Source organism: Rhinolophus ferrumequinum, chromosome 2 (genome assembly GCF_004115265.2).
Source record: "Rhinolophus ferrumequinum isolate MPI-CBG mRhiFer1 chromosome 2, mRhiFer1_v1.p, whole genome shotgun sequence".
Lineage (NCBI taxonomy): Eukaryota > Metazoa > Chordata > Mammalia > Chiroptera > Rhinolophidae > Rhinolophus > Rhinolophus ferrumequinum.
This window is the reverse complement of record NC_046285.1, coordinates 47,831,176-47,854,210: the sequence shown is the minus strand read 5'-3', so window position 1 is coordinate 47,854,210 and position 23,035 is coordinate 47,831,176. Positions and strand designations below refer to the sequence as shown.

General features: G+C 38.3%; 1 protein-coding gene across 2 annotated transcripts in view; it reads right to left on the bottom strand.

The window, feature by feature from the left end:
- SEC22A (SEC22 homolog A, vesicle trafficking protein) overlaps positions 1 to 22,218 on the bottom strand; it is a 50,946-nt gene extending 28,728 nt beyond the window's left edge. The window contains exons 1-4 of one of the 2 annotated variants that reach the window (XM_033121380.1): positions 22,113 to 22,218; positions 14,249 to 14,449; positions 1,732 to 1,895; positions 376 to 570 (exon numbers count right to left, since the gene is read on the bottom strand). In XM_033121380.1, the coding sequence (XP_032977271.1) occupies positions 376 to 570; positions 1,732 to 1,895; positions 14,249 to 14,430 (541 nt within the window). In that variant the 5' untranslated portion in view covers positions 14,431 to 14,449; positions 22,113 to 22,218. Of the gene's footprint in view, positions 1 to 375; positions 571 to 1,731; positions 1,896 to 14,248; positions 14,450 to 21,373; positions 21,718 to 22,112 lie in introns of those variants that run through there. The other variant, XM_033121386.1, reaches the window with a different exon arrangement.
- Between the last annotated feature and the right edge of the window lie 817 nt (positions 22,219 to 23,035).

Sequence of the window (23,035 nt, the reverse complement as noted above, 5' to 3'; positions counted from 1 at the left end):
CATTTTCTGTGACAGTCAAAAACCCTGGCCTTGAATGTAGCATTTTGATGTAATACAAAGCACTTTACATGCTTATTTATAAACATATATTACAAATAAACTATTCATTTCTGGTCAAATGTTTACAAAGAAACCTTCTTAAATGTATCCCTAGCCAAGAGTTCCTCTGAGATTGCTATTTAAAAGAATTTTCCTGATTAGTCACATATCTGATAGAGTACTATATAAAACCACTGGGAGAAAGGATTACTTTGAACTTCGAAATTCTCTCATGTACTTGCTTTAAAATATTAGAATAAAGCAATTCATTTTCAAGAGTTCCTCAGTTCTTACAAAAGATTTTTTAAAATAAAATAATTGAGATCCAAAACTCACCAGAAGAAATCTTACCAGCACCTTTATAGTCAACAGAAAATGCAGATGTGACTCCATTGGCTGGCCCCAGTTCACACATGGAAATTTGATAAGGGGGCCTCAGCTTGATTTCCATCTGCATGTCAGACAGATTTATCTTTGTTGAAAGAGATCTGGGATTATTATATCGCTGCTTGGTCCTCTGAATGAAGTTATCTATGTAAAATAAAAAATAAATTTCCTTGCAGTCATTTGTTAATTAAATAATTTGAGAGTGTGATGTTTATGGACAGTAAATTTTGTAGATAAACTGTTTAATTTGTTATCCAAAACTGTTCAATTTGTCATGGAGTGTTCTAATATTATTTGTGTTTAATGGTTAATATGTCATGGAGTCATTTCACACTCTAGAAATTAGTTATTGTAAATAAACTAAGGATTTCACACTACATGACTGTGAGAATATTTCTACTATTACATCCACTTCAAGGAGTTACTTTGAACTTACTTCTATGACAAAACAATAACAGCTTTAGTCTTTAAACCAAAATCTTAATGTTTATATGGATTCATATCTCATAAAATATTAAGTCTCTCAGCATTTACCAGTTTTATTTACATAAGAACATATACTATAAATTCCATGTTCTTATAAAACCTGCTTTCTTATTTATTGCTTACACCATTAGAACGTACAGTTTAAAGAATAAATTTAATTAAATAAATAAAAGACATTTCCTAAATATCTTCCAAGATATTTCCTAAATAATCTTCCAATTTTATTTTCACTGTTTATAACTTGGTTTTACTTTTTTTTTTCCTCCTAGAGCAAACTTCAAGGAATGCCCACAGGCCCAATCTAGCTTGCTGACTGTTTTTGTAAATAAAGTTTTATTAAAATATAACTATACTCATTCATTTACATATTGTTATGGCTGCTTTCCAGCTATAACGGTAGGGCTGAGTAGTTGTGACAGAGACCATATGGTCCTTTTAAGCCTAAAATATGTACTATATGGTCCTTTCCAGCAAATGTTTGCCAACCTCTGTTCTACATTACGCAGACTACCACAAACACAAAATTCTTAATCTCTGGCTTATAAATTTCTCATTGAGAAACTGTCCTCCAGGATTAATTCTTTGTGCCAATCATCACAATCACCTCCATAGCTCAAACACAGTATTTTCTAAAAAGCACCTAAATGAAGACGTTGCCATAATTTATAGACCATTTGTCAAATTATTCTATCAAAAGCAAGGAAGCAGAATTTTCTGAGTTTTCCCCTTCCCCCGCCCCCCACCCGAGTATTAGATTAAAAATTACTTAAGACTGGCTGGAGACAGGGTAATAAAAAGGAAAAAACATCAGGCCCTTACCAAATTCAATGAAACAGTATGGTCTGACAGCACTGTTTGTCTTCATCGTGTTATAAGTAGTAATGAACTCCTTCTGAAGCTCATCCAGGAAAGAGAAGGCCAGAACATTTGGGTAATTTTCAGTGCACAACATCATGTAGCTTACTCCCAGAGAGCTAATCAAACTACAGTGTAAAAAACATCGGTTTTAAAATTTCAAAGTAAATCAAGATAATTTGTTGCTTCACATGACTGGCTCTATACACCATAAACTGCTGCTAGAGTGGCAATGCAGATATTAACATTATATAGTACAGCAAAAAAAAATTAAAGAAACCAAAATATAATATTTTTAGTTGTGGTTTAAAAACAGTAGATAAAAAAAATGGAATGTACACATGCTATAGTTCCTACAGAGGAACACATGCTATAGTTCTAACATTTCAGTTATTTGTCACTTGGGGTAGGTAGAAAGCATGTGAATAAAAGAATGTACACATATGTAAGGGTTACAGACAGCTTAACATTTATAGCTTCAACCTAGTGGAACTTAATCCTGTTTGAATCAAGAACCCTAGAGATTTTGATAAAAGTCATGGATACCCTCCCCAGAAAGATGTCAAACAACACAGAACTTAGTACACAATTTCAGGGTGGTTACTGACCTCCTGAAGTCATCCACTAAATTCAGAATCAAATTCTCTACATAGTAATGAATTATGACTCATTGGGGAAAAGGGAGAAATTCATGAATTCATAACAATAAATAATAAAAAGGGAGGAAAGGAGGACTCTTTTTTTTGTTTTTTTTACAGTAGAATGACTAGTGCCAACTGGTAAATGTGGAGGTAATACTAGAATTGGTACTAGAATTGCAACCAACACAGTAAAGATTGGACCAAGCAAGGACAATCAATGGATGCTAAATCTAGGTAAGGAGCAGGAAATTTTGCATGGCTTTAAAATGTCTTTCCATGGATTGCTTATTGGTTGCAAAGGAAAAATATTTATTATACAGTAGAAACTAGACAATACCTTGACAAAGTACTCTAACATCACTGTGAGGGGCAGACAGACTTCCTGTGCCTCTAGATACAACCTTTTCAGAAAGACATATCACCTAAGTAATTCCGGCAAATCAGTTAGTTTTTAGATAGTTTGTGAAGTAGGGGTCCATGAATCTAATCATGAAGGAACACCAAAATGATCAACATTCTGTTTATAAAAGGGGAGGAGCTGTATTCTTTAAAAGTCTCAATGTTATAAAAAAGAAATAAAGACTGTGGAAATGTTTCTGATCAAAGGCGGCTAAAGAGACACAACTAAATGTAATACCTAACCCTAATCTAGATCCTGTGCCAGAAATGAGGAAAAAAACGCTATAAAGGACATTCCTGGGTCAATTGACAAAAACAGAAAACAGGCAATAGATTAGAATAAGTATGGTATCAATATTAAATTTACTAGAGCTGATAACTGTACTATAGTTAAGTAAGAGAATATCCCTAATTTTAGAGAATATACTTTGAAGTGGTTAGGAATCAGATAGGTAGACAGGTAAAATGATAAAGCAAATGGGGTAAAATGTTAACAAAACATAAATCTGAGAACAGGTATTATTTGTATCTTTCCTATTTTTTACAACTTTCCTGTAAGTTTTAAATTGTTTCTAAATAACAAGTTAAAATTTTAAAATAAAAAACTTCTACTTTAAGCATTGTAATGTTTAACCATGTTCTATTGGGAAAAAAAACCTCTATAATAAAGTACATACCCCCTTTAATAAGCACAAGAAAGGGACACAAATTCACCCTTAATGAATCACTTAAAACAGTTTCTTAAAGTGCTGTCAACATAGCTGGTCTAGATTGAGGGCAGCAAACTGACCATACAGGCTGTAACTCCTATCTGTCTTATCAATCTTTACTGCCAAACCCTGATGCATGTTAGAGTTCCCTCCCCGCCTTTTTTTCTAATAATATAGAAACAGAATTTATTAACCTAATTTTTAGAATATATATATCTATATACACATATATAGTCACACGATTCAAATTTTATAAGAATGAAAAATGAAAGGAAACACTGTATTTAAAGTGTCTTATCGGACTGGCCCGGTGGCTCAGGTGCTTGGAGCGCCGAACTCCTAACGCCCAAGGTTGCGACTCAGAAACACTGGCTTGAACCGGAGTTGGGGTGGGGGTCGGGGGGCGGAAGAAGGGGGGAAAAAATAAAAAATAAAATAGTCTTATCCCCACCTCTGCCCAGAGATACCCAGTTCTCTGGCCCTCAAGCAGCTCATGTTATTATTAATTTCCTGTGTATCCTTGCAGTGAGCGTTTATACATATACAAGAGCCTATCTATCTATCTCCCTCCCTCTTCCCCTTTCTTTCTCTAAGGCCATCCCAGGCAGCCAAAGGAGGTGAGGTTGGCACCTATTAATCATCTATTATTAATGGTGAGGGATATACTACCGGTCAAACTGTGCTGATCTTATGCTTCTGGAATAACCTGGAATTCCTTTGTGAAATTCCACTTAGTACTTACTCCTTTGATGCAATGTTTTCAAACTACAAGCTGTTGACTCATTAGGTCATAGTTAGTTTAATGAATTACACACAGCTTTTTTCTAAAAATTGAAATAGAATATAAGAGAAAATATTGGAATGCATATTGTTTCATAAAACTTTTGTTTTAGTTTCCTATTTCTGCACTGGTAGTGTTCACAAATAAAACATATCTCTTCTAATGGATCAGTCAAAAATGTTTAACTATAACACTGCATTTTTCTACAAAATTAATAACTAAAGGCCAACTTATATTTTTCCCAAATAATTTTCTTTCCTCCCCCAAAAAATCTTCACAATCATTAACAAAATTCTGACATATTAGAATTCAAATATACCAACAATAATTTGAATTGGGATAGAACATAATTCATCATTGGCTTTCACACACTAGGAACTCCCAAGTGGCTAGCTGGGAGTTATTTCATTATCCTTCAATAATATGACTGAAGCTTTTAGACTCTTTTTGTATTATGGCAGGGTTTTACTGTATTTCCATATTAATAAGAGAGTGAACCACAGACACCTACATGATAGTTTATCCCAAATGGTTCCTCTTTGCTTACACTAAATTTAATTAGAGAATTACACGTGAGATAAAGGGAACCCTATGTTTTTAAGATTGTATGTTAGCATTTTCAATGAGTCTTTATTCCAAAGTCTTTATTTTACTATAATTGCATTGATACTCTCTGAAAAGGCTATAAAGTGTTTTATAATACTACGGCTTTTCATAGTGCGGTCAGCCTTAGACGCTGTCTTTCTCTGAAATACAAAGCCAGGTTTCCAAAAGTATATACAGCTCAGTTGATTTACCTTTGTTATCAAAAGACCTCTGCTTTTTCAATTCTCACTGAGACAGACTGCAAGACTCCCACCATTCCACTGAGGACCACTCAGAGGAGCTAGTCTAAATCACGCCATGCGTGCCAGTTTGGGCATGCTTTAGCCCACGCATCAGGTTCACTTCATGCACATTTTATGGACAATCTGGTTGTCGTTCTTCGGCCTTGAGGAGGAGGAAGAGAAGTAGTAACAGCAGCAGATACAGCTTAGTGACCGCTTAGTATGAACTAGGCCCTCTGCTAAGTGCTTTACATGTTATTTGAGTGCATTCTCACAGTGAAGGGGCACGGCTATCTCTATTTTACAGATAAAGGACCAGAGGCTCAGGGGGCTTAGTAACTTACCCAAGGCCACACCATTAAGAAGCAGAGCTGGGACGAACTTAGTTCTACCTCCAAAGCCACAGGCATTCCATAACATAACACCCACTTTCCTATGGCACAGATAAATCAATTATGTCCTAATGCACCAACATTTTTTTCCGCTTTTCCAAGCCACAAATCAGTCTCTATTTTTTCCCCCAATTAAGAGTCATGAAACTTGAGGATTTTGGAACTTGCATCAGAAGGATATTCAGAAAGCCCTGCCATCTTCCCCACTTCATCGTGTGCAACCATACTCCTTCCTTTCTGCATTGCAGCCACACCAGTCCTGTTTCAGATCCCTAAGGATATCAACCCACTCCCAACTTGAGAGGTTTCACAAATTCTGTCTTCCTACTTGCAATGTTCCTAACCCCATTGTTACTACGCTCCGGTTCTGACCTGGTTAAACCCTACTTATCCTTCAGTTCTTAGCTCAAAATCCCTCCCAGAGCACACACTCTAAATGGATCCCACCAGCTGTTATTTTTCTTCATGTAACTAACTCAATTTGTAATATATTTATGTGTTTATTTGTTGTAATGTCTTTCTCATTAATATCTATGCTCCATGAGAGCAACAATGATTTCTGTATGGTTCAACACTATATTTAGTACCTAGAATATTTTGTGTCTAGGAAAAAATAAGTACTTAATAAATTAGTGAAAAAATGAATAAAAAACAGCATCATTCATTCTTGTATTGTGTACAGCCCAGCAGTATCTACACAAAGGATCTACACAAAGCAGAAGCTCAATAAATAGTTGACTAAATGACAGAAGAGAGCAGAACTTCACACCTGCTGGTCCAGGCAGTGTTCCCAGAAGCCGTTAGGGTTCAGGTCAGTGAGCCTTCAACATCCCCCTACTTTAAAGAGAGGGTGTTCTCAGAATCCCGGCAGAATTATTCAGCTCTGCAGTGAGTACCTCCAAGTGGCTAGACAGATCTAACAGGTATGTCTGCTCCTTTTATTTTATTACAGTTATTATTAACACACACACACACACACTCCTCTTTTTTCCACCTTGAGCAAAATTTTTAAATCGCCATTGTTTCTTCCTACTTTGTTCTAATTTCCTTTTTCTTTTTTATTTCCCTTCCACTTTTGGGCTTCGGTCTTTCCAGCTACTCCCTTTCTTCTGGCCACGGAGTTTACCCAGCCTTATTTTATCTTTGGTTCCTCTCCACAGCACACACACTAGGAACTTCTTTAGGGCCTTCCAGGATCAAGCGTGTCTTAAACAGGTAAGGCTGGCAGACGTTCAAACTCCAGATGAGGGGGATTTACCCCTTTCAACCACTTTGTTATAAAGCTAATTCTATCATGTATCCAAGAGGGCCAAAGCTCAAGTGATTCCTAAAGGCCAAAAAATGAAAAAGTATTTTTAGAAATTAAACCTCCAGTATCTAATCTTATTTAGGAACTGTCAAAAAGAAGTTTCACATATCACCGATTGAACAACGCCATTACTAAGAGAGTTCTGGCCTGCTGCACCCAACTAATTCCTGAAAGCAATGATCTTCCCACCACAAACAACAGAGCACCGAGTGCAGTATACACCCAGCATTCTGCTGTATGGACTCTGATCAAAGACAACGTCCCTCCTGCCAGGCACTTGCATCACGGGACTGGGAATGCACTTAATACGATACACAAAACAAGACAAGGAGACAAAATCGCATTTCGTAGCATGCTAAAGAACAAAATATATACCAAACTGTTTATAAATTGAGACAGTAGTAATTAATATTTGCATGACATACAATTTCATGCTGCAATTGTACCATTACACATAGAAAACCTGCCTATCTTTTGTAGCCATATTTGCCCAGTGAACAGCTTTCCTAGGTGAAGAAAAGTTCTCCAGTAGGACATGCCATCTCTAATCTACTGTTAAAATTGCTACAGATGGGAAAAATAATATTTCTGAAATAGAACTTTCTACACTGAATACCAGTCTCTAAAATAAAGTGTTTCAACTTTCAAATATACAAAAAGCTTGACATTATGAAAGTGAGTATGCCTTACGAATATTATCACCAACTATGTCTAATAGGAAACAAGATGAAAACAAGATTTTGCCATCAATGGGACAGTAAGGAGATAAGAACCAGAAAGAGAATTCAATAACACTGAGTGTCTACCATGTGCAGCATTCTACCAGAAACTTACTATTTTCTCACTTTTTCCTCTCTTATGTGGGCAACTTTCAATTACCCTCCAACGGTGAAGAGCTAAATCATAAACACATTATCCCATGAATAAAGACGCATTTCAGTCACTAAATAAGAAAGGATTAACATGCAACATGCCAAGTGATAGCAACTTATGATGGTAAGCTAAAGGAGAACCAGATGATTTTAAGTGGCCGAAGGTGAGTACACCGTCAGAGCCTTGGATAAAACACAGGCAAGAATAATTTCCTGTTGACATCCTTCATTTCCTTTTCTGCAGTTAGTATGTCCTGATTCACCCTTTCCCACTAGCCCTAACACCTTCATACCTCAGAGAATGAAGATCCTCACTTTTTTAGATAATCAATCACAGATAATCCATAATTTACTTACTTCTGGTTAGTATTCCAGAAGTTTATAGCACCGAGAACTCATTTTCCCACAGAAACTGTATTTTAAGAGTAATCAGGTTCCCAGACTAGTTAAGAGCCTATTTAATACATATAGTGCTGAAAAGCTGTAGATTTTACTATAATAAACAGAAAAAACATTCATATATATATGTCCATATATATGGCTAGTAATGCGACAAAACAGGAAAGTAGGACACACAGGTTATTTCCTTCCACCAGGTGGTTTTGGTTTGGTAGCTACTGATGGGCTGCGTCCTCCTGCCAGGCCCCTCCCACCAGACACCTAGTCTCCAACAAGACAATGCTGTCCATCAAGTTTAAACTTCACATATACTCTGTTCCTCATTATTTCTCAATCAATAAAGGGGGGAGGGGTAGTTTCACTGAATTCTCTTACCTTAATTTTTCTCTCCATAAAAAGTGAAAAAAATTAGAATTAGGAATGCACCCTGTCGAGAGAGAGATTATGGGTAAAGGGAGGCAACTCTTTAACCAGAGAATGGGAATGCTGCAGCCAAAAGACTGTGGTTCAGATATACCATTTATTAGTTTTGTGAGTCCGAACAAGTTTCTTTACATCCCTAAGTCTCAGTTTCCTCATCTGTAAAACAGGGGTGGTAGCACTGTAATGGCCATCTGCGCAGCATCCCTTCTCTGCTTCCCTTTGGGGAATTATCTCCAGCTCCACTACCTATTTTGTACGACTTTGGCAAAGCTGCCCACCGAAGGGGTGGGCATGTGAGCCAGGATCCAAGCAAGAGTATCTCAGCCCTCTTCCACAATGTTACTCCGGAAATGGGCCATGACACAGCGAGGCCAACAAAGCCCTTTTCTTGAAACATGGAGTGAGAGGGGTTACTCAGCTGGAATGAAGTAATCCTGGAGCTGCCTGTACAGTGTTTTCTAATATGTGGAGAACCACCACCTGCAAAAGCAGAGAGAGTGGAGAAATGAGAGATGCCTGATAACATCTGAGCGCCTGGCTCCAGCCAACTCAGCAGCCAGCCTATCCTTCACAATACCCTTTCTTTGCTTAAGCTAGGATGAGTTGTGTTTCTGCCCTAAGCCATGGGAAAGAGCTGCATTATTAGGCATTCACAGAGCTGTTGTGAAATTTAATGATAACATTAGTAAAAGGCCTGGCAATTAAAGGTACTGAGTCATTATTGAAGTTGTTACTCCTGTAATCAGAAAATAACACCAAAGAGTGAAAGAAAAGCACTACCAGAAACTAAAACCAAAAGGCAGGTAAGCCTAAAATACAGCCTTCCCGGCTGGAGGTAGCAGTTTGGGGACAGATACGGTGAAAGTGAATCCTCAGATAATGAGAGAATCTATGAAGCTCACAATCATTATCAGACTTCAAATGAATTCACAGTGAAAGAACTAAGGAATCTTATTTCTTGCACTAAACTTCACAATAGAGTATGAATGGTCCCCCAAAGGGGTTTGTCTTTTCATAATATCAATGTCTAAATGTTTAAAGAAAGAGATTTCAAAATGTACAACTATGATATTTAAACCTCCCAAACCAATCTCAACATTTTAAGGTCTCACATGACACAACTTAATTTTCGTGTGGTTCATAATTATTGCTTTAGTCATTGTTGTTTCTTAAGTAGTGACATATGTTTATATATTAAACATTTATAACAGTTTAAGAAAAGTATTCTTCAACTAGCGTAACAGATGAATTCCTTAAAAATTTATAGAGGGAATTGTAATATCACAAGGTAATGTGAAAAGAAATCACACAACTAGATTATGCACACCTCCCCCCAAAGTCAACGAGCCAAGATGAAGAATTTTGGAGAAAACGGAGACTTAATTCCATGGCACTCTGAACACTGCCATACCCCGAAAACCACCATCCCTCCTTGAGCAGCCACTATGATACATGCAAGCACAGTGCCAGCACGAGCCAGGCTCCACAGAATGTGCTCCAAAAGCTGAACTGAAATATTCAGTCACTACGATCTGAAGTTCACTGTTTTCCCAATACACAGGGAAAACAAAAGGAATTTTCTCAATTTTAAATGTTACTCTCCGAATTTCTTTCTCAAAACTCATCTTCCTCTACCTATTCACCTAGAATCTAATGTGAGGTACCATCTGATTTAGCACATAATTATACACTTATACACTTGTTTTGGTTCTCAGTGGTATTCTGCAAAGAGCATCTCAATTTCTATACAAATTTGAAAACCACAATGCTAGAGATGAGGAATCAAAAATAATATAAGCCAGGGCAGAGCAACTATCTTAAGGAGTTAAAATGTGGATAAAGAGAAAAGCTTTAACAATACAAAATTAATTAAAAAGGATGAAAACGTCAAGTCAAACAAATTCTACAGATGATGTGTGAAGGAAGGGAGGTCATTAGAGAAATCGCACTGATAAAAAGGGGATTCAAAAGAAGTAGGCTATAAGCTGGGTTTCAAAGGAAAGAGAAGCATTTACACACAGGGCTAGGAGAGCAGACTGGCTGGCCGGTGCCAGTGGCAGGGGTGCTCCACCACTACTGCAGATCTGTGAGTTTTATCTGTCAAACTCATGGTGGTCAGAAAAAGAGGTGTCATGTGAGAATTTTAAATAAGTCAGGAGACACACGTAAATTCCCTATTGTATACCGTGTTTCCCCAAAAATAAGACCTAGCCGGACCATCAGCTCTAAAGTGTCTTTTGGAGCAAAAATTAATATAAAACCCGATATTATATCATATTATATTATATTATGTTATAAGACCCGGTCTTATATCATATTAAAATAAGACCGAGTCTTATATTAATTTTTGCTCCAAAAGATGCATTAGAGCTGATTATCCGGCTCGGTCTTATTTTTGGGGGAACGTGGTATATTTCAGTCTAAATCTTTCATATAGCATAAAAACCCCAATGATTTAGAAACTAATGAACAAGACCTCTAATTAATGATAGAAAATATATAAAACCCAGTTTCTTATCAAGAAGTAAAACTAAAAATTCTCTGTAGTTTAATCCTTTTTTCAAACTTGGCTACAACTACAAAAATTACATGCACAGAGTCTTTTCCATCAGTGGTTCTGAAAACCATCTAACCTTTAGACATTTCTAAATTGTATTCTTAGATCAAGCCAGATTAGACCTCTGCTGATTCACACCACTCCTAAACTTGCTTGTAAAATTGCTTTTTGCATCCTGCCAATTGCTTACAGTAAGGAATATTACAAGAAAAAAAAATCATAAAAAGCTCATTGTTATGGACGCTGGAAGAAGGACATCCAAATGATTCTCTTTTTACATACATCAAATCTCAGTAACATGAAAAGCAATGTTTTGACCCAATGGACATTGGGAATCCTGTAAATGATCCATTATCCCCTTTGTTTTGGCCACAAGGAAGCTCAAAGCAATGTTTGTAGCCCTTTCTAAGAAATGAATGGACTATAGTTTGTATCTCCAGAAGGAAATGTAACTGCAGTTTATTATACTCCTAACCTTTATTTTTTCCTTCATAAGATTCTCTTACCTGTACTCATTTTTTTTTTTTTTGTAAGTTGAATTCACAACAGTCAAACAGAATTGGAGGGGTGTTAAAAATGTTACTAGTTTGGTGCAAAAGGAACTGCGGTTTAAAAGGCTGAAAATAATTACAAAAACCGCAATTCCTTTTGCACCAACCTAATACTACATTCTACTCTTCTTTGAAGAGAATAAGGTAGAGGAACAAAAAACATTTGCAAAAAAGTTGTGGGTGCATTTGTTTGTTTGTTTTTTAAGTCCAGATCTCTGCCAGAATTAATATACTACATTCAAGCCAATCTTCTATAATGCTGACATCTGTCTACAGCACTATGCAACATAAATAACTAAAACTCAACATAGTGATCCAGGGCACTAAAAGAGCCTGTGTATTGAATAAAATATTAAAATGTTTCAAGTTTTTATCTCCAAAACATTTAAGAATAGGCATTTTAGATATATTCACCACCACCACCACCATTTTCCAGATAAACCCTCAGAAAACCCAATTAAAGATAACAGCTCATTATCTTACCATTATGCAGGTGATCTGAGTAATGATAGACATTCTCTAAGGTTCCATTCTGGGCCTCTCAGAAACTCAGTGGGCATTCTGACCCTCACAGTTTCAACTTCTGTATGATTCCCAAATCTCTATCCCACAGCGACTGGACTGCCTTGTCATAATCTCCACTAGAATGGAGCTTCGTTATCTTGCTCTTCTTCAGCATCCCCCATAAGCCATCCTTTCCAAAGACCTCATTCTGTCCAGTTCCCGGATTTCAGCCATCTTTGTACCCTCTTTCTCCTCGTCTCTGGTATTCCATCTTATCAGGCTTAATTGTTTCTTCTTTTGAACAATTAACAATTGTCTTTATGGTTGGCAATTTCTTTTTCATTTGCACTTGTATTTTATCAGGTCAGGCCCTAATTATAAGTTAACCTCTCTCCTCTGAGACTTTCCATTCCACCCTATATTCTAGTGTCACTTCTCTCAAACGTGTAGTAACAACTGCCTATAACCTGTCATCAAAGTGACATCTCTCAATCTCAACTTGCAGGGAAATCCAGGATCTGGCCCCATAATAATTATCTCACATTTCCCACAACTATCCTTGAATCACCATTCCCTTCACGAGGCCAAGCAGGTTCATGCAACTACCATGCTGAGTCACATTCTTATTATTCTGCCTCTCCGCACTGTACCTGGAACGCCCTCCTCTCTGCCTTAGCCAAATCTTACTATTTCTTCAGGACATGGCTCATGTCTTATCTCAGTAATGAAGCTCTGCCTTCATTATATCCTACATGGACCTTGTTCTTATTTGATTTCGTACTGTGTGCACAATCAGTATCAAACTGCTCAGAAGTTAACAGTGCTCTAATTATTTCATGGGTATGTCCTCCAAGGTGGTCTTGTCTATTCCCATGGTTTTAATTACAAACTGTAAGCCGGCCCCCAAATCTACATCTCCATACCTGTCCTTCTTCACTAAACTTCAGACTTACACATCCAGCTACCTGCCTAATAGTACCTCTTGGACGTCTAATGGGCATCTCGCAATTCACATGTCCACACAGAACTCTTGGTTTTTACCCCTGAGACACTTATCTTCCAGTCTTGTTCATTGCAGCCCCATTATCTATCCAGTTCCTCAGGACAAAAATCTAGAAGCGACTCTTGACTCTTCTCTTTCCCTAACATCCCACTTCAATACATGAAGATTTGTTGGTGCTACTCCCCAAATATAGCCCATGTCCAACCACTTCTCATCACTATCACCCTTGTTCCAGTTACCCTGCCTGAACTTTTCTAAGCATCTCCTAAATGATCTTTCTGCTTCCACTCTTTTTTCCTGAGAGCCCATTCTTCATAGAGCAGCCAGGATGAGCTACTCAAGGCCCAAATCAGATCATATAACTCGCCAGCTTAAAGCTCTCCAATGGCTTCCTATTGCATTAGACTCCATCCAAACTCCTCACGGCCTAGAAGGCCCTACATACCCTTCTCATTTCTACCTTTCCAGCCTCAACTTCTGCCACTCTATTAATTGTCCACAGTGCTCAGCAGCTCTGGTTTTCCTTCCAGCCCTTGATCTGTGTCAGCGGCCTCCTGTGCTGGCTGTTATCTCTGCCTTGCTCTTCGTCCACAGCCTCCTTCATATAACTGCCTCTTTCTCGTCTTTTAGGTTTCTGCTCAAATGTCACCCTCCCAGGCCCTTGACAACCATAAAGTCACTCTCTATCCCGCTGCCCAGTTTTACTTTCTTTATATACAATGAATAGTGATGAATGCTATCCCCTCTCACTAGAATGTAAACTTCCTAAGTTCTTTGAGGCCAGGTATCATGTAAGATTTTTTATATTTCCCATTTCAGTTTGTCTAGGCATGTAAGAACACCAATAAATACCAAGCGATCAACTTATAAGATGAAATATCTGTGATCTGTAAAACTATAAATTTTTCTAAAGCCAGATATAAACACAGAGAAACTGCAAAAAGGGTGATGAAGTGATGACTAATATTCAGTAAAAGTTCAAAACCACATGATTCTTGACTTAACAAGTTTTCCTAAACTAAACAAACATGAATTTCTATTGTAATCATTTATATTTCATTAAAATGACAACCACTAAGCCAGTGATTTTCATGAAGCAAACTGAAGTCTTACTTAATGTGATAATGTCCAGTTTTCAGTGTGCATCTATCAGGAAGCTGAGCAAGTTTCCTCGAGAGCATTTTAGAATACTTCCTGCACTCCTGCAAGCCCGTGCCTTGTTCATAGTCAGTAGAGGCAGAAAGTGGCAGTCCATCTCTGACACGAAGGACTGAGGCAGATAAAATCATAGACATTTCAACAGACGGAAAAGACCTAAAACAAAATGAACAATTTGGATTAGAAAAAAAATTAAAACCAAAGCTGATAAACAGTGCAAAATATTCAACTCACTAATAATCAAAGACATACTAATTAAAATGGTGACTTCCCATACTTTCCTTAACAAATTAGCTTTAAAAAAAAAAAAACTACTTGCTTCTTTCTGGAATTCTCATATATGGAAGTAAATAATAAATTCTCATATGTGGAAGTAAATCATTCTCAAAACAATTTGGCAATATTCAACAGAGTTTAAAAATACTTATGGCCTTTGTCCACAAAAAAATTTATATAACTCTACCTAAGGAAAATAATCAGAATGTCAGACAAAATTTAAACAGAAAAACATCCTTTAACAGCAATAACTGAAAAAAACCTAAATATTGAGTAACAGGGGATGGTATACCCCTGTGATAGTACATCCATATGATAGAATATAATGCAGAAACTGAAAGTTATGTTTATAAAAAATAGTTTAATAATGTGGTAAAATGATTGTATGTTTGGTAGGGGGAAAAAAGGCAGGATAAAAACTGTAAGTGTTGTTTTCCAGAAAGAAAAAGAGAAGAGAGGAATAAATGGAGAAACAGATACTGGAAGAAACCATACCAAAATTAGAATAATGCTTATATCAAGGAAATAGTGGGTGATTATCATTTTAAAATTTCCTAAATTTTCATATTTCACAATGGGCACACATTACTTTTATAACCAGAAAAAATTTTTATTTAAAATAAATCTTAAAGCTAAAGGAACACTGGTTTTAATACTGTTCTCAATCTTTTTACCAGAAAGTAAAAAATAATAGCCTATTTTATTAGATTCTGGTCATGCTTTACAAAAATAGATAAAAGGACTACATAGGCCTGGGTGTGAAAGAAATCAGTCAAACTTTGATAAAACATACACAGTGGTTTTCAAATTTTAGCTTGTATAAAAATCACTGGAAGTTTAGTTAGAAATGCAGATTTCTCCTAGACAAGAAAAAGCTAAAATAGTTCATTACTACCAAACCCGTATTACCAGAAATTAGTTAAAGGGAGGAAGAGGAGGAAGGGAAGGAGGGGGGAGGAGGAACATAAAAATATGAATAAAATGGTAATAACTACATAAATATCAATAATTACTTTTAATGTAAATTGATTAAATACTCCAATAAAAAGACATAGGGTGACTGAATGGATAAGAAAACAAAACCCATACATATGCTGCATACAAGAAACCCACTTCATATCAAAAGACAAATATAGACTTGAAAGCAAAAAAAATGGAAAAAGATATTTCATGCAAATGGAAATTAAAAAAAAGGCTGGGGTAGCAATACTTATAACAGACAAAAAAGACTTTAAAACAAAGGCTATAATGACACAAAAAAGGACATTTCATAATAATAAAAGGATCAATCCAACAAGAGGATATAACCTTTGTAAACATTTATGCATCCAATGTACATGCACCTAAATACACAAAGCAAATATTGATGGATATAAAAGGATCAACAGTAATACAGTAACAGCAGGGGCCTTTAACACCCCATTGATATCAATGGACAGATCATCCAGACCAAAAATCAACAAGGAAACAGTGGTCTTAAATGACACATTAGACCAGGTGGATTTAATTGATATTTTTAAAACATTTCACCCAAAAGCAGCAAAATATATATTCTTTTCAACTGCACATGGAACATTTTCCAGGACAGACCGCATGGTAGGCTACACTCAATAAATTTAAGAAGACTGCAGTTATATCAAGCATCTTCTCCAGTCACAATCGTATGACACTAGAATAAATTACAAGAAGAAAATTGAAAACACACAAACAAGTGGAGGCTAAATAACATGCTACTAAACAATGGATGGGTCAACAATGAGATCAAGGAAGAAGTCAAAAGGTACCTTGAGACAAATGAAAACACAATGACTCAAAAATCTATGGGACACACACAGCCAAAGCAGTTCTAAGAGGGAAATTCATAGCAATACAGGCCAACTCAACAAACAAGAAAAATCTCAAACAATCTAACCTTACACCTAAAGGAACTAGAAAAAGAACAAACAAAGCCCAAAGTGAGTAGAAGGAAGGAAATAATAAAGGTAAGAGAATAAATGAATGACATACAGTCTAAAAAAAAACAATACCAAAGATCAATGAAACCAAGAGCTAGTTCCTTGAAAAAATAAACAAAATTGATAAACTTTTAACCAGACTCTCAAGAAACAGAGAACCTGAGTAAATAAAATCAAAAATGAAAGAAGTAACAATTGATACCACAGAAATACAAAGGATTATAAGAAAATACTACAGGGGCCGGCCTGGTGGCTCAGGCGGTTGGAGCTCCATGCTCCTAACTCCGAAGGCTGCCGGTTCAATTCCCACATGGGCCAGTGGGCTCTCAACCACAAGGTTGCCGCTTCAACTCCTCGAGTCCCTCACGGGATGGTGGGCAGTGCCCCCTGCAACTAAGATTGAACATGGCACCTTGAGCTGAGCTGCCCCCCTGGATGGCTCAGTTGGTTGGAGCACGGGCTGTCAACCACGAGGTTGCCAGTTCAATTCCTCGACTCCAGCAAGGGATGGTGGGCAGCGCCCCCTGCAACTAAGATTGAACAGGGCACCTTGAGCTGAGCTGCTGCTGAGTTCCCGGAAGGTTTGCTGGTTCAACTCCTCGACTCCCGCAAGGGAATATTGGGTTGCGCCCCCTGCAACTAGCAACAGCAACTGGAGCAACGGGCAACTGGACCTGGAGCTAAGCTGCACCTTCCACAACTAAGACTGAAAGGACAACTCGGAAAAGAAAAGTCCTGGAAGTACACACTGTTCCCCAATAAAGTCCTCTTCCCCTTAAAAAAAAAGAAAAAAAGAAAAGAAAATACTACAAAAAATTACATGCTAACAAATTTGACAATCTGGAAGAAATGGATAAATTCCTAGAAATACACAATCTTCCAAGGCTGAATCAAGAAGAAACAGAAAATCTGAATCAACTGATTTCTACAAATGAAATTGAATCAGTAATCAAAAAACTCCCCATATACTAAAATCCTGGACCAGGTGGCTTCACAGGTGAATTTTAGCAAACATTCAAAGAATTAACACCTATCCTTCTCAACTAAAGTTCCAACATGACTATCCAAATCATTTTTTTTCTATTCTAAAAGCAATAAAAAGAGAAAGCTGAGATCCCTCAAGGGATAATATCTATACTATAATCCCCTTTTAAAAATTGTTAACACGTTTTATTTAATTAAACAATTGCTATATTTAGCCTCAGTGTAAGAAAGTAGGCAAATGTCTTACTTCGTATCCTTAACCATTTAGTATTTAAATATAAAACTTTTGTCTTTACAGAAGTATACTGTAACACAAGGACTACTCCAGGAATTAACATGAAGGCAGGGTTGTGATCTATAGTTTCCAAACATCCATATACTTAGTTTTTAAAAGCAGACTGCACTCTTTTATGCCTGATCTTTTTTAGGATCCCAACAGAATTAGGAAGTATCTTTATTATAGGGTGCCAACTTTCATGTAATCTTCAAAGTTACTCTTTTCTTCTTTATGACTTGAAAGGCACAAAGATAAAATTCATACTTCCTAAAACATATACTGAGAAAAGAATACCAACCTGTAAATTCCATTCATTTAACATTTATTGAGTACTGTTAAAAGGAAGAGCCACAGGCCCAAAATGGCATCACTTGTGATAAATACCTATAATAACAAACCTAGATTAAATACCTAATCTAATTGCAGTTTCAGCCTCTCCCAGAAGTGGAATTTTAAACCAATCACTCTGGAATTTCCCGATCCACTAGTGAGGTAATCTGCCTGGTAAGACCCCCTGCCATTCCTTGCCTAAAATAATCTACTTTGAACTCTTTAGTTCCACCCTCTTTCTGCCTATAAAAACCTTCCATTGTGTATAACGTGCCAGACTCATGACTCGCTTAATAAAGCCAATTAGATCTTCCAAATGACTGTTGAATTTTGTTTTTAACAGTATGTACTGTGTGCCAGGGACTATGGCAGACATTAGGAATACACAGTTCCTACCATCAAGAAGCATCAGCCCAGAATTAAAGAAATTCAGATGAAAAAAGCAAACAATGCAAGCTGTGTAGCACACCACTTTACTAATTGGAAAACTACAGTTAGACAAACTTATTTCAGATATTCCTAATACACACCTTTAGGCTTGTAACCAAAATTCTTAAAAGGCTGTCAAAAAACTGTTTTTATTTATCAGAAGATAAGATTTTTCTGAGAAAAAGTCTCTTCCTCCCAGAGTCAACTGACCTCCCATCCAGACCGAACAAAAAAACCTGAGATGACTGTCCAATGAGCAATGCCAGGCTTGACTAATTTGTAAATAGACTTCAATTACCTTAGGATAAACAATTTCCCCTCTATCAACTAGATAAATATTACCCACCCTTTCTTTTTTCTTTTTACCATGGATTCTTAATGCAGTTTTTTAAAACCAAAAACAAAACCAAAAAGCTCATCTTATCTGGACTGTGCTAGTATGAAGAGGCATCTGTCTACATCAAGGCCAAGTTAGGGTTAGAGTACCCTTAGAGTCTAGGCAAGGCGGTGGTTGGGGAAACAAAGGAAGAGTCAGTGGGAACTGCGGAAAGAGAGAGGTTAAGATACTTGCCAATTAAGAGTGATAGATTTAGAGTGACAATTTAGGAGCAGAAGTAGTGTTATCAGGGCCATAGATACATTTTTATGCCACTGGTCTATTTTCCCTTACCTTTAACATAGGAAAAATATTACATATGCCTTTAGACAGTGCAGAAAACTCACAGGGACTCTGAGTACTGGCCTCTCCCCAATAGCAAATGCTAGAGGAAAAAGCCCAAATTAGAATCTAGATAGGTCTGGGTAAATATTTATGTAAAGGCCAAAGAAAAGAAACTCTCATAATACCACACCTCCATAGCAGGGGTTAGCAACCTTTTAGATAACAAGATGCTGACCTTTCTTCTTCAGAAACTTGTGGGGTAATGCCTGTGGGTCCAAGGTACCAGGAAGGCAATCTCTCAAACAGTAATAAACAAACCAAACATATAAGTACATTTTATATCTACTTTCTAGCAATATGCTTTCATAAATGCCTTTCTTTAAAGATTAAAAACATTTCATTTTGGGTTAATCACTCTTATTTTATTTTAGGTCATTATGTCCCAAACTCCAGTCATCCAAGTACCATTTTCAGAATTCTTACCATATCCGCATCCCACCTGTACTATTATGTACCTAGTATAGGTCTTTCATTTGACTTATTTATTGCCTTATCCTTAGCAATAGCATCTGTGAAATCAGTTTTGAGGTGTTAGGTTTTTCTCTTAATATAAACTAAAACAGAGAACTTTTGGGGTTTCATTCAAATGTGTATGAAAATTCTGGAGAATTTTAAAAAAATGTTCATCTGTTTATCACTCAAATTATCTTGTGTATCTTACGGTACCAAAATTTGGGAAATACTACCTTGGAACATATTTTATTAAAAGTGCTAACAGAGATCTGTGAGAATTGGGGGAGGGAGGATGTCATTCGGGGAGAAAGCTACACTTACTATACTGCACAGGGTGGGGGCAAGATTGAGAGAAAAAGGAAGGTCCTGCACAGCAATAGTTTAGCAAGAAGGCAAACAGAGCTTGAAGAGGAAAAGTGGAAAGGGTACCAAGGACAACCAGAACTTATTTTGCAACTTGCTCTTCCCCACCTCCCCCCGCAACCTCTCCAGCAGCCTTTGACACTCCTATTGCAGGTGTTTGCATTACACAGTATGTGCAGACCCTCATCTAGGAACATTTGTGTAACACATCATCATTCACAAACTGAGAGGGAGATATAATCTTCATTTTACAGATGAGGCAACGGGGGGAGGCTCCCTTTCTCAATGCCACACTGCTAATGTATGGCAGAAGTGGTGCTTAAACCTAAGTTTCTTGTATTTCTACATCACTATGCGACACCAATCTCCTAAAACCAACAAGGGGCAAGAACCCAGTGATACAGAATCTAGCTATTCATTTTGGATTAATAATAAAAGACCAGCTTACATTTTTTTAAGAGGCAGTATAGTATGTTAGCTAACAGGATGGACTCTGGAACCAGATTACCGGGGCTCAATAACTGGCTCCACCATATACTGTGTAAACTTAGGCAAGCTGTGTCTTTCTATACTCAACTTCCTCACCTGTAAATTGTGGCTACTAACAGTATCTATCTCATGGGGATATTTTAAAGATACTAATAGTATCTACCTCACAGGAACATGTAAAGAATCTGAACCACAGCCTTGCAGAATAAAAGTACATTATTGTTTGCTATTATTATTTATTGGCTGCCCTTTATTTCCCAGGCACTTTATACACATTACCTCATATGAGCCTTTCAATAACCTATGAGATAGGTTTCATCCGTTCTATTTTACTTTTGAGGAAATTCAAACTCAGAAGGATTAAATAATTTATTCAATCCCTAAACTAGCAAGTGACAGATTTAAACCCAGGCCTGACTCTAACCACCCTATGAGACATTGCCTTTCAATATATCCATGCTTCTTTCAGCTACATAGAAAGATCCCAGGCACCCCCTTTCGATAAGACCTGGGCTTTTTTCATACACCAATATAAAATATACTTAGATTTTTTAAAAAATCTATCATACACCAAAAGAAGCACTAAACAGAGATCATGGTTCTCAACATAGGAAACACCCAGATGTTCCATTAACTGAGGGTATGGTCACAGATGTCTGATTCGAATACTGAACTACAACCTTCATATACCACAAATTGTAGGTACTATTTAAGGTACTGCCTAATTCCTTATAATCTCAGCACATGAGCAAGTGCCAGTAACCAGGAATGTGATTCAGAGTTTTAAAAAGTGGCTGTTCTACCTGTCAGCTGGGATCCTAGCATCTCCCGATGGGTGGCTGACACTCAAGCCCTGGGCCCTGCATTGGCTGAGTAGGAGGGAATTTTCTCAAGCTCGCCAACTGCCCCTAGGTGGATGACCCAGGAAACTAAGGAGCGACGGAAAAGTCCAAAGCTGCTTTCACTGGCAGAGGGATTCAAGTCTGCTGGTGCTCGGCTTCCTATTTCGGAGCCCACTTCCACCTGTCAAGCCAACTGCGCAGGTCTGTCTGCCACATCGTTCCCAAAGTGCCATTAACGGGGCTATCAGAGGATTCCGAAGGCAAATCACTGGGCTCATTGCTCATTTAATTCCCACAAAACGCAAAGTAAGCCACTGAGTCAAATCCCACCCTGCCTAAAAGAAACAGGAAATGCCACGTCAAGCTCTCTGGGGCAGCCTAATGTGCCCCTGCCCGGGCTGCCCCATACCCGGGGCAGGTCAGCCAAGGGGCAACTGCCACCCGCGTGGCCCCACACACCCCGCAAGTCGCAGGGGACGAACTCCCTGCACCGCCGCCCCTCCAGAGCTCCTAGGCTCCAATGACACCCGGTTTCCGCCCCCACGGCACGGGCTTGGCTCCCGCCCTGGGTAGGTCTGTAGACACCACAGCCAGGGCCAGGGCCGTGACAGGAGGCGGGGAGCGTGAGGGGAGCGGCCAGCCAGGGGTTCGAGCGACCCCGCGAGGGAAGGAACGAGGACTGGGAAGGGCCGGGCCGTACCTGTAGAGCTGGGACCGGCCGCTCCGAGTCACGCGGCCCGCAGTGCATTGTGGGACAGGGGCGTGGCCTTTCCGCGGGGCAGCCCGGCGTCCAACGCGGCAGGCGCCCGGCGGGATCAAGCCCCGCCTTCGTCCTCTCCGCTCGCTCAGGCCAATCAGGTTCAGTGAGAAGGACACACTAACCCGCCCCTTCCCAGGGCCCAAGGTAGTCCCGCCCCCTCCAGGAGAGATTGGCAGTTTTTCACGCACCTACGTCAAGAGGTTGTTTACTTCTGTAGTGATAGAGTATGCTGTCCCTCTCAAATAAATCTAATCTCTTCCGCCTGCCTCCTGTATCTGGAGGCAATTTGTCTCTCATGCGGCCCTACAGCAAACGCTTGTCCACCGAGCGGGAGAGAAAACCCCTCTGAATGAGCGAGAACAGTTCCTGCCCTATTTACCACCACACAGGAGGAAACACCTAACCTTAGCAGAGAAATGCTAGATATCCACCCTGTGGCCCCTTCCCGTCTTTGCATCTGTCATGTATTATTAAATAAGCACTTACTGTGTACCATGTGCCAAGCACGGTGTTAGGCATTGGGTTACAGGAGTAAACATAACACCGGGTGGAATCTAAAGTATAATAGGAGCAAGAGATGTTAAAACATAAATCATTACATAATTATAAATTGTGATCAGAACTGTGATGAAAAAGTAGTGGGTGTGATGATGGGTTAATTCTGGACTATCGGGAAAGTTCTTTAAAGAAGTACCTTTTAAGCTCCAGGCATATGAAAGAGCCTTAAAGAATGTTAAAGGCCAAGGGAACATTATGTGTGAGGTTGTCAGGGCATGAGAGAACTTGGTGTGTTCTAAGAACTGAAAGGAAGTCGGTGTGATTGGGGTGTAGGGAGCAAACTTGGACTGAGAGGAGGCAAAGGC